A 15,843-nucleotide genomic window follows, 5' to 3' on the forward strand; every position below is an offset into this window, starting at 1 on the left:
TTTAGTCCTGACTCTGGCACCAGCAGGAGGCCGGTCCATGTTTAGTCCTGACTCTGGCACCAGCAGGAGGCCGGTCCATGTTTAGTCCTGACTCTGGCACCAGCAGGAGGCCGGTCCATGTTTAGTCCTGACTCTGGGCACCAGCAGGAGGCCGGTCCATGTTTAGTCCTGACTCTGGCACCAGCAGGAGGCCGGTCCATGTTTAGTCCTGACTCTGGCACCAGCAGGAGACCGGTCCATGTTTAGTCCTGACTCTGGCACCAGCAGGAGGCCGGTCCATGTTCAGTCCTGACTCTGGCACCAGCAGGAGGCCGGTCCATGTTTAGTCCTGACTCTGGCACCAGCAGGAGGCCGGTCCATGTTTAGTCCTGACTCTGGGCACCAGCAGGAGGCCGGCCCATGTTTAGTCCTGACTCTGGCACCAGCGGGAGGCCGATCCCTGACGTCCGGTCCCTGGCGATGATTCATATGGCATGAAAGATCAATTATTAGAACCAGAGGTGTGAAGGCTGTACACCACATACAAACGTAACACTGTTACATTTACTCGTTTATAGATGTTTGATATAGATTATATTAGAGTAACTTCTGTCCTGAATGCAACATGATGTATCGTGTCACAATCAAATACAAACAAAAGAGACTGGATAAATACATTTTTGCCAAAGAAGAAGGCATTTATGTTTGGATTAACATGAGGCTAGAGTAATGGTAAGATACACAGATAAAACATACATGAGGAGAGATTTTTGATTTAGAGTTTATTAGTAGTGGAGTTAAATGCGAGTGAAAAGATCATTTTGAGACTGGAGCCTGAGGCCAGAGCGCTCCTCTTGTAGCATTCTTCAAAAAACAGCCCCCATGACATCCTCGCCACTTCTTTGAAGTCTGATATTCACAATCCGTTATTCAAACAAACACATGCTGTCCGTCCGTCGCCAACACTTCCCTGATCAGTTCAGACTGGGATTACATTTCTTCTTAATATAAAAGAGTTTTTGCTCAAATACTTTTTAGACTACTACTTTGTACTTCTATTTGAGAACATTTTGGTCTTGTCTACCTCCCACTGATGAGATTTTGAAGTTTAGTTTTTTTTTTTTTTTGCTGTTTCTATGCATCATTAGCATTCACAATGGAAAAAGTCTGAAATGGGAGAAGTTGCATGATCTCAAAGCCAAATAAGATGAACATTGAGACACTTGGTGAAGCACTCAGATATGTGGGAGTTTAAATCACCCAAAATAGCAACTTTCCTCTGCAACACTTTGAGTCAGCCTTTTCCAATTGGGGATTGTGCAATGCAATGTTTTAATTCAATTTTAATAGGCTAAACTACACTTTATTTGTACCAGATTTTTGGGTCGGAGCCTGTAGTGGACATACGGTCATTTTGTCATTTACCTGATGTGTCACATTTCTGCCTAACATGGGTGTGTGTCAATTTGACATCTTTAGCATTAGGATGTACTTACTGTAATAGACACTGAAAATCCAATTTGCAGCTGGGGAAAGCTACAGTTCAGACTAAATGTATTCATGTTACAATAGTTTTACAACATTATATCTTTGTGCTTTGTGTCATTTTTGCAGTCGGCATTCAAAAAAAGATGTCCAACACGTGAAATTATGGTTAAGGGTTGTTTTTTTTGGGTTGGGGATGTGTGTAAACTGCTTTTGGCGATCCCTTCACCCTAGCCTTATTAATAGACATATAACTGTGTAAAATATATATATGCACATCGTTCAATATTCATAATTTGTGGTGTGAGAGTGAAGCATTAGGGGGTTATGCAGGATATAATGAGCTGGGTGAAGGGAGGCAATGTCAAATAAGGTGAGTGAAATATTGAGCAGATGAGAAAACGAAGGAAGTCTGGAAGCAAGTTACCTTTGAACCTGAGCGTGTCAGAGGCTGCCATTTTCTATTAGTCCAAAGCCCAGGCCGAGGACAGTAGACACACAATTACCTCATCATCGTTAACTCATGTTCTCTACTGTTTCTAAACCCCCATAACTCTCTTATAATTGGTCCTTTATTCAGAATGGTATGCATGTAAATTTGCAAAATAACTAATTAAAAAGTAAGGAAAATATGGACTGTGGAAAAAACTTTCATGATCATGTACTACTAATAAAAGTAGATAGGGAAATGAATGCAGATGGCAATGTATCTATAATGCAGTGTAAAAAATATATAATTCATTGATGTATGAAAATGTATATGGCCTATATAAATATTAATAAGTGATTTCCATGTCGGACTTTGTTACCCAAGTTCATTGTCCTCTGTCCATCTGTCATTGCCTCTTTCACTGTACACGTATTACAGTCCAGTCGTATTAACTATAGACCTCTCCACTGTGAAACAAGGGCTGTGATGGAGGACGCTTCCATTATCTTTTATCACTAGCTGGGGCCTAGTTTTCTGCTGTAGCTAATCATCCTAATGCTAAATTGAATTTGGTTCCAGCTCTGTGATTGTTGTTGACTCTCCAGTCTTATGAAAAGGGTTTTTCCTCAATCACGTCTAAACTAATATAGATGCAAAGTCGTTGGCATGGCAGTAATTACGCTCCCCAAATCATTACTATTTTTTTTATTATTTTTCAGAAATTAGTATTCCATCTTCCCAGGGGCAGTATCTTACTCACCCTGGCTCAATACAGGCGTGTTAATTGGTATTGTATGAGTAGTTGTTAGTGTCTTGTAATGTCTGCATTGATGTCAACTCACCTGCAATGTGTTAATCAACTCTACACTATACTCCACACGTTGTTTTAATTGTTATAAGTACGTACAAGTGTTAGCTGTCTTTAATGTGGAATCATTAGCAAGCAGTCGTTTACTTAGCTTGTGACATTTTTTAGCTACTGCCTGTTCTTAACATGTGTTCTCAATCAAATTAATATCTGTAGCAAACCATGTTTATGTAATCAAGAAAGAATGTCACATCTAACATACACACTAAACAGGTATGCACTGTGTTTGCCTTTCTCTCAGCACCACGAGCTCCCCATGCACATTGTTTTGCTGGTTCTCTCTCAGTTTCTCTTTCTCTGCATCACTTTCCAAAAATAATTTGCCTAAATGCATTGTTTTGTTGCAGTATCACACAAAAAGGCAGAGGGAACTGCAATGACCGTGGTCTTTTTCTCTGTTTCTCCCACATGAGGAAATTGCTCTTATTAGATGTTTTTCCTACTGATTTGGAGTAGTTAATTCATTAGAGAAAAAGTGACTATTCTTCAACACATCCCACAATATCATGAGGACTATGAGATCAATACTGTCTCAATATAGACTGTGAGATTTTATCATACATTACCGTACATATGTTCTCGACTATGTAAATCTTTACTCTTGCCCTGTGCTTCTTACGCCTTGACGTCAAAGTCTTAATACCGTTTGACAAAATTTGTGTCATTCAATTGACAGTGACCACAATGTTATGCCTGATGTTCTATGCAAATATTTGAACTTTTTCTCTGTATGTGTTTGCAGGATGGCTACTCTCAGTATCATTTTGTGGGATCTGCTTCAACGATAGAGAGGGACAGAGAGAGGCCTTACTCCTCGTCACGAACGCCCTCTGTCTCTCCTGTCAGGATGTCTCCAAATAACCGCTCTGGTGAGCATCACACAAGGCATCCAGGCCACTCACTGTGTGGCAGGGTTCTCTGGTCTGCTTTCAGACACTGAAAGGTTTTCACCACAGAATGAAAATAGACTAAATTTAACCAAATGGTGTGTTTTTTAGCTGAACACTACACTTGTAGTCACTTACTGTTGAGTGTGTGGGTATTGTAGTGTTTGTGTATCTGCTCTAGCTGCAGAGCAGGAACCTGCTGCAAAACGGTTTTAACTGAGTCAGCCCTAATTAATGCATTTTAATATTTTTCCTGTGTAGAATAAATGAACGACCAAGGAGCACAGTTGTTTAAGAAGAGGCAAATAATAGGTAGACCGACATTTAAACAGGCTGTAGTCTGTCAAAGAAGCACCCAATTATTTCTTCACTTTCATCTTTTTGGGTTATGTCCAGAACAACTGAGAAATAAACTGTATCGACCCTTTTACTTGAAGCAAAATCATTAAGAACTAAGAACTAAGAAATATCCAGGTCTAGTAAATAAATAATAGAAAAACTAAAGCATCTATACATATAAAATAGTCATGGCTGTTTCAGAGCCAGTAGCACCAACACTTACCAGTCCATCAGTCTTAAGCTAACAACTGTTAGCACCAGGGCTTGCCACCCACAAGCTTTCATCCAGTGAAATATGATTATGGCCAGCCTTTGGCTCGAGCCCACTGGCCTTCATGCTCTGCATAGGACGCACTAGCATTAGCTGTTAGCATCAGTGATAGAAAGGCCTTTAGCTGTGCTTTCACCACACCGGGCTTAGCAAGCTGATGAGGCAGAAAAATACTTTTCCTTCCTCCCGGCTTAGAGAGGTCTTCAAGGACCCAGAGAAAAGAGGAAAGGGAGGATGTGTCTGTTGTGTGCGTGGATGGAGAAACAGGGAGGGGAGCTAAACAGAGGGAGAGAAAGCAAGAAGGCACCAAGAATTATGGCTAGGAGGATGGTTAATGCAGGGAGGAGGCTCAGGATGAGGATTTGACTTTGGCCAATGACATTGGAAATAGAGAGTTTTCAGATTATAGGAGAGAGCACTTTGTGGACGTTAGTAATAGTGGCGTTGGTGATGGAAAAGCCTCCTCACCTCTTACTTATCTCCTCCTCCCTTTTGTCTCTCCGTTCATCCGCACAGAATCATTGGAGCGTCTCATTCCCCTCCTTTTGGTAATCATGCTTTCTTCTCACCTCTCGCTCTCATTTCTCACTCTTCACTGGCCGCCTCAGCGCTCTCTCACACACGTACAGTATGCACCGGGCCATATGCGTCTCTATCTTCTCTCTGCATACGCTCCAGTCTGCCATTCAACCCCTCAGAGATGGATCAAAGCAGGAGGAGTAATGATGTGCGTGCAGCCAAACTGGGAGAGGAGAAGTCAAAGAGCTAGAGAAATTCACCATGGGAAGAAAATTCACAAGGAGGGCAAAGGAGGGGATGCAAAGAGAGACTTTTGCATTCATTATTGCAATAAACTAGTTGCCAACCTTTTGTACACACGGGGAACTTCGTCATACCAAGAGCACCCACCCACATTATCCAAGTGGATGGTTGAAATATTGTTCATCAAGTCATCTGCAATGCATTTGATAAGCTAAATTATTACTTAAATAAGTATTCATATGTATTTTGATCTTTGGAAATTAATGATTTGTCACTTTCTTTGTTACATTATTACAAAAAATATACTAGAAAAGTTATATTTAGACAATAACAATGCATTCTTGCTCTTATTCTAGATAATTTATTCTGTTGCTTCACTTGTGTAGCCCAGGGATAGTTCTCACTTAAAAGCAAATGTTGTAATTTCATGAAGTCATTATTGAATAATGGAGCTTATTATTGTGGAAAATGCCTCTTTATAAAGACAGTTTTGTATTTTTGCTCTTGTAATCACAAGTCGGAGAAGTCTAATTCCAGTGGCAAGGATACACTACTGACAAGTGTTTCTCAGAATAGAACACACACACACACACACACACACAAAGTATCAACTAAAACATTTCATATGTGATGTGTGTATGCATCTTACCCATAGATAAAGCACCTTTGAATTCCAAAGCCGTTGGTTTGATATGGTCCTAAATATTCTGCATAAGCTGAATCCAGTATAGGAATGTTTAGCTAAGCAGACTAAAGAGGCCGATACACAGGTAGCCAGTCTAGATAAGAGGCCCTGAGCAAGCACTTTAATGCTAGAAGGGGATTACAATATGGCAGGCAAAGTTAGTGTTTGAGGAAGAGGAAAGTGGGAGAATAGGGAAAAACACCAAATCAGTAAATTAAAAAGTGCCTGTGTTACTGAAGATCTGTTTCTTTCCTTGTATAGGTGCATGTGTAGGCGAATTTGGTGACTCACAGTGAAAGAATCACAGAGAATGAATAGTCATTGCATATTTCTATCGTTTGACCCTGTGAATATCTGTTATTCATTTGTGAATAATTCATGACTTGAAAGTGACTTTGACTTTGTGGTAAAGCAACATCTATCATTAAACCATTACTATTACAACCCATTTTAAACATAATACAAATAATTAAAAGATCATGTTGATTCATAAAAGAAAAACCTTGTGGGTCGTGGGTGTGTTGACCTTAGCTTCACTTTTGTGTGAGGAATGTTTTTTAAAATGAGAGATCTTTGTTAAAGTTAATTATAAAAATAAAATGAGTTTCTATGTGAGTTTGCAATAGTTCCTTAAGTTACCAAATGTAAGATACTTGATTTTTTATTTATTAGGTTTGATATATTACATTATTTATTATATTTAACTAAAAATGCATACTTGGGGATGTTGATTATCTGTATCAAATAACTTCAGAGTCAAGATGAAATTATGAATAATTAATAGACAAACATTTAACCCTCTTTTTTGAGCGTTTTTGTGCCTTCTAGTTTTAGAGTATAAACACTGTATCATAAAAAGTTATGCTATAGACGTGTACTAATTGACATTCAGCTCATGCTTCCTGTGCTGGTGGTCCTGAATATACGAGCGAATTCCCAGGCGTTTTTAAGCATGTTGTAGGTGACCCTTTCCTCTGACAAGCTAAATGATGAATAATGACTGTGCACCTTGAGGACCCGGACACACAAAAGCCCATTATTCTGTGAAAGCTCCTGCTGTCTCCGCCTTGCCTGATTATTGCTCACTGTGTTGCGTTTGTGCGTGCGGGTGTGTGTGTGCGTGTCTGCCTGGGAATGGGTGTAGCGAGCGCCCCAGCCTCCCCCCGAGAAATGATGAGTCTGAAGGAACGCAAGATGGACTACGACTCCACAGCAACCAACGCCGGTTTCCATAGCAGCAAGGGAGAGCACACTTCCCGCAAAGACGGCATGGCAGGTGCGTTTCGGGATGGGAGATCTAGAGAAATTAAATAGTGCTGTTTTATCCCTGTTCTTAATCTTTCTTTTGCCATTGTTTTCCTCGGAGATTCGTCATCTCGCTCTTTGCCTTTTTCTGTCTCATTCTGCACCTCGCTCCATTTTTCTCTCGCTCACTGAGCTCCCTTGATTTTTTCCTCAGCTCTTCCTTTTTCCAATATGAGTTTTGGAGTTTTCCAGCTGTCTCCTTATATCTCCCGTCTTTAAACTTCAAATGAATTTCATACTTTAATTTTGATTGGAACAGACAGATTCAGTAGCAGATGTTGCATATTTCTATTTCTTGTTTCAGTTCAAATATCCTGTGGGACGTCTACGTTATTCAGAAACTCCTACCTGACGACCAGTGATGAAATCAAGCAAAACCAGGTGAGTTATTAGGGCTGCACATAAGCCTTAGAAAGTACTTATTTTAATCTAATTATAGATCCCCAAAAATGATTTGCATTTGTACTGGTTTGGTCCTGGTTTGAGCCCAGTTTAATGCTGTTTGAGACATTATTTGATCCTGTTTCAGTCCTGGGTTTGTCCATATTTAGTTCCGGGTTTAGTCTAGGTTTAATCCAAATTTTTATGAGATTTTAGTGCAACTTTTTGCAAGTTTTATCTGAAAATATGTCTCTTTTGGATGCGCATTTTAACCAGTGCTATAAATAACATTCTTCATAGATCTGTTTTGTGACATATCTCAGTACCTTCAGGGAAACATATCATGTCTTTGAGAGTTATAGTGGTGGATATGAGCCTTTCCCTTCAATACTTGCATGAAATGGAGAATTCACAGCATGAGTCCCATCCTGTTTGATTCTTATGGAAGCCTTTTTACCCTCTGTACTTGTTTTTCAAACCTGGGATTTTCCTGCTTGCTGTGTACCTGACACCGGCCTTTCTGCTTCTGTCAATCTCCCTCATCATCCCTGCATTTCTCTCTCTCTCACTTTCTTTCTTTCCATTCTTGCCTTCTCCTCCATTACCACCAATGCTCCCTCTCTCACACAACCTTTTACCAGGCTCCTGCTCAGCCCTGTGTTGTGCCCCCCCAACCCCAGCAGGACAGCCCATCAGCGGCCGTGCTAAAAGACTACGACCCCTATCCTCCCCCTCCCTCCTTCCCACAGCCTCAGCCTCCGCAGCCGCCTCCGCACAGCCAGAGTCGCAGTTTTGACGAGGCCTTCTACGACGACCAGGGACCCCCTCCGCCCCCAGCGCCGTCCCAACCGCAACCCCAGGTCCCGGCACAAGCTCAGCCCCAAGCCCAACCTCAGCAGCCCCCCAACTCTACCGTACCGCCGCGGGATCCGAGAGAGGACCTGCGAATGCACCTGGGTCTCAAATCCACTGGGAACTACGTAGACTTCTACTCAGCCTCTAGGCCATACAGCGAACTGAACTACGAGACCAGCCACTACCCGGCCTCACCCGACTCTTGGGTGTAATCTACTTCAAAACTAAAAAAAAAAAAAAACAAGTGCGGGGCGAGAGACTGCGTGTGTATGTATGTGTGTCAGAAAGGGATTATTTTTGCAGCAAATTCAAGGTTACAGTATAGGTTCAGTGGTATTTTAAAAGCAAACTCAAAAGACAGTGGAATGGTATGGAGCAAGTCCTAAGGTTCAGGTTAGAAAGCGTGTGATAGAGAGAGAGACAGTGCATGTGCATGCCGGCATTTTACTTTTGACCCTAAATTGCTTTATTTCCTCATAGTCAGCTTTTTTTGCACTAGAAGAGGATAAGAGACAAGTTCAAGTGGGTGCTACTGTATATGAAGAGTAAGTAAGAAGTAGAAGGGGCAAAGTTGCAATGAGAAAAACAGCCAAACAAAGAAGAATAGAGAGGAATGCAGAAATGTAGGAATGTTTTAATAGTGCTTTGAAATGAGCACAAAGTCACAGGACCTTTAGTATAAGATAGACTCTAGGTAAAGGACCAAATGTAGATGGCTTGAGGATCTACGAGGGCTGCAGATTTAAAAGCACAGGGGAAGATGAAAGCACACTGGACAAAGGCAAAGTCGTGGATGTCTATCATTTTCCTCAAGTGAGAAACGTAGCACTGCTTTAATCCCCTTGTTTGTTGCATTGGCCTTGCCGCCTACACAGTCTTCTCAATTTGTTTTGAAAGAATGTCATCTATGAGAGACTTCTTTTTGTCACTGTATTTTTTCGCTTCTTTTCATTTGTACTTTTCTAAAATGTAACAGCATACAAAGAGGAACCTTTTTAAACGATTTTCTTTGTACAGTTCAAAGGTAATACTGTGTGTATATTACACATTTTTGATGGGGTCGTTTATGAAACCATTTTTCCCAAGAAACAGCAAACACAATCCGTCAAATGAGCAAACAAGAAGCAGTATAGACAACATCTGTGTAATTTTCCCAGCAAAGAAGATGTCCAGCAGTATTTTTGTTTTTTACTACATTTGTGGATAAGCTAAAATGTCCTTAAGAGCTTAAGATTGAGTAGCGTTGCTCCAGAGCCCAGGCAACAAAGTGCATTTTCACTGCCTCAACAACATGTTTAAAGCACAGAGTGTCTTTTACTTTGGGGATATAACATTTATGGCCATGTTAACTTTTTAGTGATTTGTCATTGTGTGAAACCAACTTGCCACATGAGAGCCACAGGAATATTGTACAACTGCAGAGAAAGAAAGACAGACATCGACATTGTGCCAAACTTTGACATCTCACGGACCAGTCCTCATTGTGGACTTTAAAGGGACAATTAAAGGGACATAAAACAGGATATACTGTCGAAGTTTACAAACAGAACAACTCCCTCTGCTCTTTCAAACTTTGATTTCCGTGTGTTTTCAGGTAGAGACATGCTATCACATAAATGTACAGATCTGCCTCTCTGTGTTGGCTGGGTGTAACTGGTTGGTGAGTGGTGTGTGCCTGTGTGTCCATGTAAACTTGAGTGCGAGTATCTATGCATGCATGTGACTACTAGTGTGCAACTGTTGAGTGTACAGTGTGCGTGTGTGCAATCCTGTATAAATCAATGTCCATCGAAGGCATTCTTACTGACTGGCTGTCCAGTTTTACAATGAGAAATCCTACGGTTAAAAATCACTAGAATGAATTGCTGATATAGAATGACGAATCTATAAATATAAATATGAATATAAATATATATATATGATTTTTATGTGCAGATGTCCATGTCTCTAAATGCAACAAATGTTTGCAGCGAAAACGTGGTGTACAACAGGACTTGTTCTCTAAACCTAAATGTGGAAACTGCAGATTGGAGCCCCCCTTTTATGCCTAATCAAAAGAGACAAAAAGAGATATCCCACCTGAATATGCTCAGGCTCTGGTGCGAGTTGTGTGTTATTGTGTTTCAATGCTTCTTAGATGACCCTGCTGAGAGAGGACCGTACTTGAACACAAAGAAAATAAAAAGACTCTTTGCAATCAAAAAACGTGGTATTCATATAATTGTTCATTGGTTTACATTGGTCTGCCAATCACACTAAGCCTACTAAAGCCAGTCTAACCTTGTTTTATTTTTTCCCATAACTCTATTGGACAGGGATATTGAGCAAACTGTCGGAGCCGAGAATCGTTTTTAGACCGGCACAGAGCAGAGCATCTGTGACCAAACCCCCATGACTATTCTGCAGCACCTGAAATAAATGTTATCTTCTGTCAATGAACAGAAGTGCTCATTATTTAACTGCGCAAACATGTGCAGGAAACCCTGGGGTTGTCAATGCAAATGAATGCATATAGTACCATATGCTGTAGAGTTCAAATGCCCAGCTTCATACAGCAAAAAGTTACTTTAATTGTGTGTAATTGTTTAGCTGTTTTGCAGAATCGTAACCATCCAATCTCAAAATGTTAAAACAAAACATCTGGGAACAATGTTGTGCCTTTAGAGTCGGTGCTGTGTTTTCATCGAAATAGCCTTTTATCTAAACGGTAAGTAATAAACCTCTCACTAGTTATGTTACTGTTTATGATTTGTTCCATTGTTAATTCTACTGTTCCTTTGGATAAAACAATAAATGATAAACAGTAATGGTAAATGCAACATGAAATTCAGATGTGGCTGTATTACAAAAGAAGCTGCCTGTGGATATAGAACACTAAAGGTGACAATTTATTAGTAGCTCTGATGTGCAGCGTTGAAATGAGTCAATAATTCTCCAGTGCTGTTACACATTTACTATTATTGTCTTGAGAGGCTGACAAGCATCACTGTTAACATCTTTATAGCTTTCTCATAAATATTCCCACTGGGGACTCAACAGCCCGGCGTGCAGAAGCATGTTGAATGATATCACACGTGCAGATAAGCTCCTCTGGTGTTACAACGTTAATATACAGATGCGGTGATAACGCGGATGGTCCTGTAATCATGACAGGTGCTTAGATCATTGAGATGTGTCCCCATAGTGACAGGAGGAGACATTTGAGGAAACTAAAATGGCACAGACCTCAAAAAGATCTTGTTGAATCCCGTGTATTTTCCATGCAAACTTTGATACCTTTCACTCCCACCAATATGGTTTAACCAAACTTTAAGTGAATTAAATGAACTAGTTGCAGCATTTGATACAATCCATCAGAATTTGTTTTACCCGTCGCCTTTGCACAGTCTTTGAGTCTTTGTCTTGGGTCCACCCTCTAACTTCATTGCATTGATTATTAGCCTTCACAATAGCGTCAAGGCGTCTTTGTCAGAATCCTGGAGTTGAAGGCTGCTGTAAGTTAATGTGGCATGAAAATGGCTCTTCAATTTTCCTATGTATTGCCTTCCTACAAACTGCCCTCTTTCTGTGCTCTAACACGCCCCTGGCCTTCACTATCTCTCTCACTTCCACTCGCCCTTTCATTGGATGTTTTGCCCAATCAGCCGTCACCTCAGGCTGGAGTAAGAGCATTAATATGTGTACATAGACAAGTGCAAAAGAGTAGTCTAAAAAAAAAAAGCAAAGGAAACGTCAAATGTTAGGGGAAGTGGAGTGGAGCGTTTAGCAGCTATGGTCTGTGAATTACACTGGGAGAACTTGAGCATAAAATCAATTAGTGTAAGAAAAAGAGTTCCACAAAGGCACATTGTGTATATGCGTGTGAAAGATCTCAGAATTTATGTTATCATCTGAAATGGAAGCTGGGCTGTGAAGGAGACAGAAGGTGAAGGTGAGGGAATTAATTTATGGGTAGAAAAGTTTGGGCAGTAGCATAGCAACATCATAAAAAGTGCCTAAATCAGCCAAAATGCTGAATCACTTAAGTAAGTTTAATAACCCACTCACTGTTATTACAGCAGGAAGGAAAGACCTGCGAAATCTTTCCTTCACACAGCGAGGGTGGATCAGTCTCTCTCTGAAGCTGCTCTCCAGAGCAGAGAGAGTGTCCTGCAGGGGGTGAGACCCATCTGTCCCCCACCTCCTGCACCGAGTCCAGAGCGCAGCCCAGGACGGAGCTGGACTTCTTGATGACTTTGTCCAGCTTCTTCCTCTCCCTCTCTGTGATGCTGCTGCTCCAGCAGGCCACACCTACAGGAGCTGATGCCACCACAGAGTCGTAGAAGGTCTTCAGGAGTGGCCCTGTCACTCCAAAAGACCTGAGTCTCCTCAGGAGGTAGAGCCGACTCTGGCTCTTCCTGTACAGTGCGTCTGTGTTATGAGTCCAGTCCAGTTTGTGGTTCAGATGAAGACCCAGGTACTTGTATGAGTCACTCTCTCAATGTCCCGTCCCTGGATGTTCACTGGTGAGGGGGCAGTGGGGTGGTGTCTGCGGAAATCCACCACCATCTCCTTGGTCTTCCCCGCGTTGATGAGGAGGTGGTTCCGCTGACACCAGTCCACAAAGTCCTGCGCCAGTCCCCTGTACTCCGCATCATCGTCGTCCTTGATGAGTCCGATGATGGCAGAGTCGTCAGAGAACTTCTGCAGGACACAGCTGTCCGTGTCATGTCTGAAGGCTGCAGTGTAGAGGGTGAAGAGAAAGGGCCCGAGGACAGTGCCCTGGGGCGCCCCCACACTGCAGGTCCGAGTGTCAGACACACAGTCCCGTGCTCTCACAAACTGGGGTCGGTCTGTGAGGTAGTCCAGGATCCACTCTGCCAGGTCATACTCCACACCAGCCGTCTCCAGCTTGTCCCTCAGGAGCAGTGGCTGGATGGTGTTGAAGGCTCTCCTCTCTCCTCACCTGTGCAGTTGAGACAGTCAGTGGTTGGCAGGGGGACTGTGTGCTGGGGGGACGGGTGAGTCCAAACCTCAGAAAGTGAAAATTATAGAATATTGATGATATTGTATTATTAGAGTTTTAAATGTCTTGTTCTCACTATATTTTTATCACAGTTGTAGGGGATTCTTACTAATACAAGTAGCTGAGTCAGAGCCACATAGTTACAAAGGTAAAATGTGTCATAGAATAGTTAAATGAACATGTAGAACACAATAACATTATGTGCTGTAAATTTATCTTGTGGACAAAGTCCACTAAAACCGCAACCGTCTTTTTTAGTGTTTTAGTTTTTGTCTTGGGAGAGAAAATTGCTCTGTGAGTTCATTTTAATCTCAAAGCAGTCATTTGATGGAAAAGGCTTTTCCCAACTTTCAAAGCGTGAAGTCTCTGCTCTGTATGCAGAGACGTCATAAATCTCCAGGTGGGGGTTGTACGATACAACCTTACCCACATTCCTGTCACAAATCGTCACTGCATAACACACTTGCAAGCATCCAAAGTTTTCTCTCCAGGGCCAAGTGCAATATATGGCCTAGTGACATAGTGTTAGCATGGTTCATTTGCACCTCACCAAGAAGTTTCATTTATATCCTTGCCAGTCTCTTTTTATAGTTGCAGATTGATGTTAAAAGTTAGCAATTGGCTTTTTATATTCACTATAAAAATAACCCTTCCAAACACAAGCTTAATATTGTACCTTTTATTACATGAAGTAAAATATTGATTGCAAGTGATTTTTCCCAAGGTTGTCTCATAGTTTCCATGCTTCTCGGGCTGCTGATTTGAGGGTGCGGAAAGCAATATGTTCACTGGATTGCATGATCGGTGTACTGTTAATATTTTAGAAGAGAATCCTTGAATTGTAGGTTATACAGAAGTTTCCACAACTAACTTCAGTACGCTTCAAGAAAATAAGTTAAATTTCATGCTTAACGACGTTAAAACGTAGATCAAATTAACTTACGGTAATTGTGTCCACCGATTGGTCTTAGATTTTTCTCTGCATAGATTTTTCTTTGTCTAGTTTTGAAAGTTTAATTAAATGTTTTAAATACAAATTTACTACAAAATACGACTCAGGCTACCATGCTTCCTCAGTAAAGTATTACTGTTGTGTTTTTATTACTCAAAAATACATGCATTCTTACTGTGTGGAGTAGGGCTGTCGTCCTTAATACTAGGACTCACGGATTTTTTACTGCTCCCATTCAAACCAGTGGAATTCTACTATCCGGCCCCCCAGATGTTTTAATAGAGAAGTTAAAATTACTCATTGCTTTTTTCATTGATTTTTTGGCGCCAAATCTGAGTCTCATTTCCTCGTGGCGTGGACTTCCGATTAGTGCTGCCACGTATCAATCAGAACGCACCTACTGCTCACCTGCAGCCTCGTTCTGGCTCGTCCCCAGGAGAGCAGCACGTTTCCCCGTGTCTAAGCGCATGGATGTATCGTAATATAGTTCCCTCAGTGTACAGGACAAAATTAAGACGGAGAAAGACAGTTCGAGCTGTCTCTGAAGAGACGGAAATCTACGGAGACGAGAGATGCGATGCGATCCGTCGCGGTAATAAACAAACGCACGTCCAGCCGCAAGGCTTTTTTCTGCTTCCACATGGGGGGGAGTACGCACTCCGCGCATGCGCACTTCCGCTTGAGTTCTCAAATCGGCGTAAAAATCGTCCATTACGCTTTTAAAGGTAGAGCTTCTCAAATCTCACTTATTTTTTTAATAAAATATACACATTCTTACTGTGAGCATGGTTGTCTCTCCACCTGTAACTTGACCTGGTTGTGTCACCTCCTTGTCTCCATTGAGTTTGATGAATTATTGTCAGACTGTGAAACATTCTTGGTAAAGCAATAACATCTCCATAGAGACAAAAAGAACAGTTACATAGTACAGAATACTGAATATACCTGCATTAAAATCTGAATTTTTAATGTCTGAATTTTTAGAATACTTTCACTTTAAGTTGCATCATGTTATAGTGTAAAAACGTGACCTAGGATTTAAAAAAAGCTTTGTGTGTTGCACCATTTGTATTGCATTCATTCCTCACTCGTTTCAGAAGGAATAAAAATTGCACATGCATCCTTCACCACTGCAATTTCTATTTTGCTCATTAATAACGCAAAGTTTGAAACATAACTTGTGTGATTAAGTAGTGCAAAGTATTCCTTCTCCATACCACCAAATGTGTAACTGTTCCATAATACAGTAACTCAGTATTCTGAATATGTATTTTTGGTACATGTAGTTAATTACTTTCCAACACTGTGCACCTTTAATGCAGTCAAGTTTAACCCCAAAAAATCAAAACTAAATTCAAAGTCATGGCAACCCTCCTCTGACGATATTAGACTTTCCAGGATGGTGGTGTTTTATATGCACCCCTGCCACGCTTCCCCTTACATGCACGCATAAAGCCCAGTGTCAGGTAACAATGCAGCACAGCCTTGGTTATTCATGCGTTGTGGCTGCAGTGCAGAGGCCCCAGCTGGCTTGTGCTCCCACATCAGATGGAAGGGAGAAATATCGAGCATGTATCTGTCAGAGGCATACTTATTTATCTGTGTGTGTGTGCGTGTGTGTGTGTTGTACACGTTTAAC

The 15,843-nt window shown here is 41.3% G+C and overlaps 1 protein-coding gene across 3 annotated transcripts in view; it reads left to right on the forward strand.

The window, feature by feature from the left end:
- Positions 1-10,452, forward strand: part of ctnnd2a (catenin (cadherin-associated protein), delta 2a) — a 233,044-nt gene extending 222,592 nt beyond the window's left edge. For 2 of the 3 annotated variants that reach the window (XM_072450621.1, XM_072450622.1), the window contains exons 22-25: positions 3,505-3,631; positions 6,851-6,982; positions 7,316-7,392; positions 8,034-10,452. In XM_072450621.1, coding sequence (XP_072306722.1) covers positions 3,505-3,631; positions 6,851-6,982; positions 7,316-7,392; positions 8,034-8,459 — 762 coding nt within the window. In that variant the 3' untranslated portion in view covers positions 8,460-10,452. The remainder of the gene's footprint in view (positions 1-3,504; positions 3,632-6,850; positions 6,983-7,315; positions 7,393-8,033) is intronic. The other variant, XM_072450624.1, reaches the window with a different exon arrangement.
- The last annotated feature ends 5,391 nt before the right edge of the window (positions 10,453-15,843 follow it).

The sequence above is a fragment of the Eucyclogobius newberryi genome, unplaced genomic scaffold (genome assembly GCF_026437365.1).
Source record: "Eucyclogobius newberryi isolate DKJ021-1_F unplaced genomic scaffold, fEucNew1.0.hap1 SCAF_18, whole genome shotgun sequence".
Taxonomy (NCBI): Eukaryota; Metazoa; Chordata; class Actinopteri; order Gobiiformes; family Gobiidae; genus Eucyclogobius; species Eucyclogobius newberryi.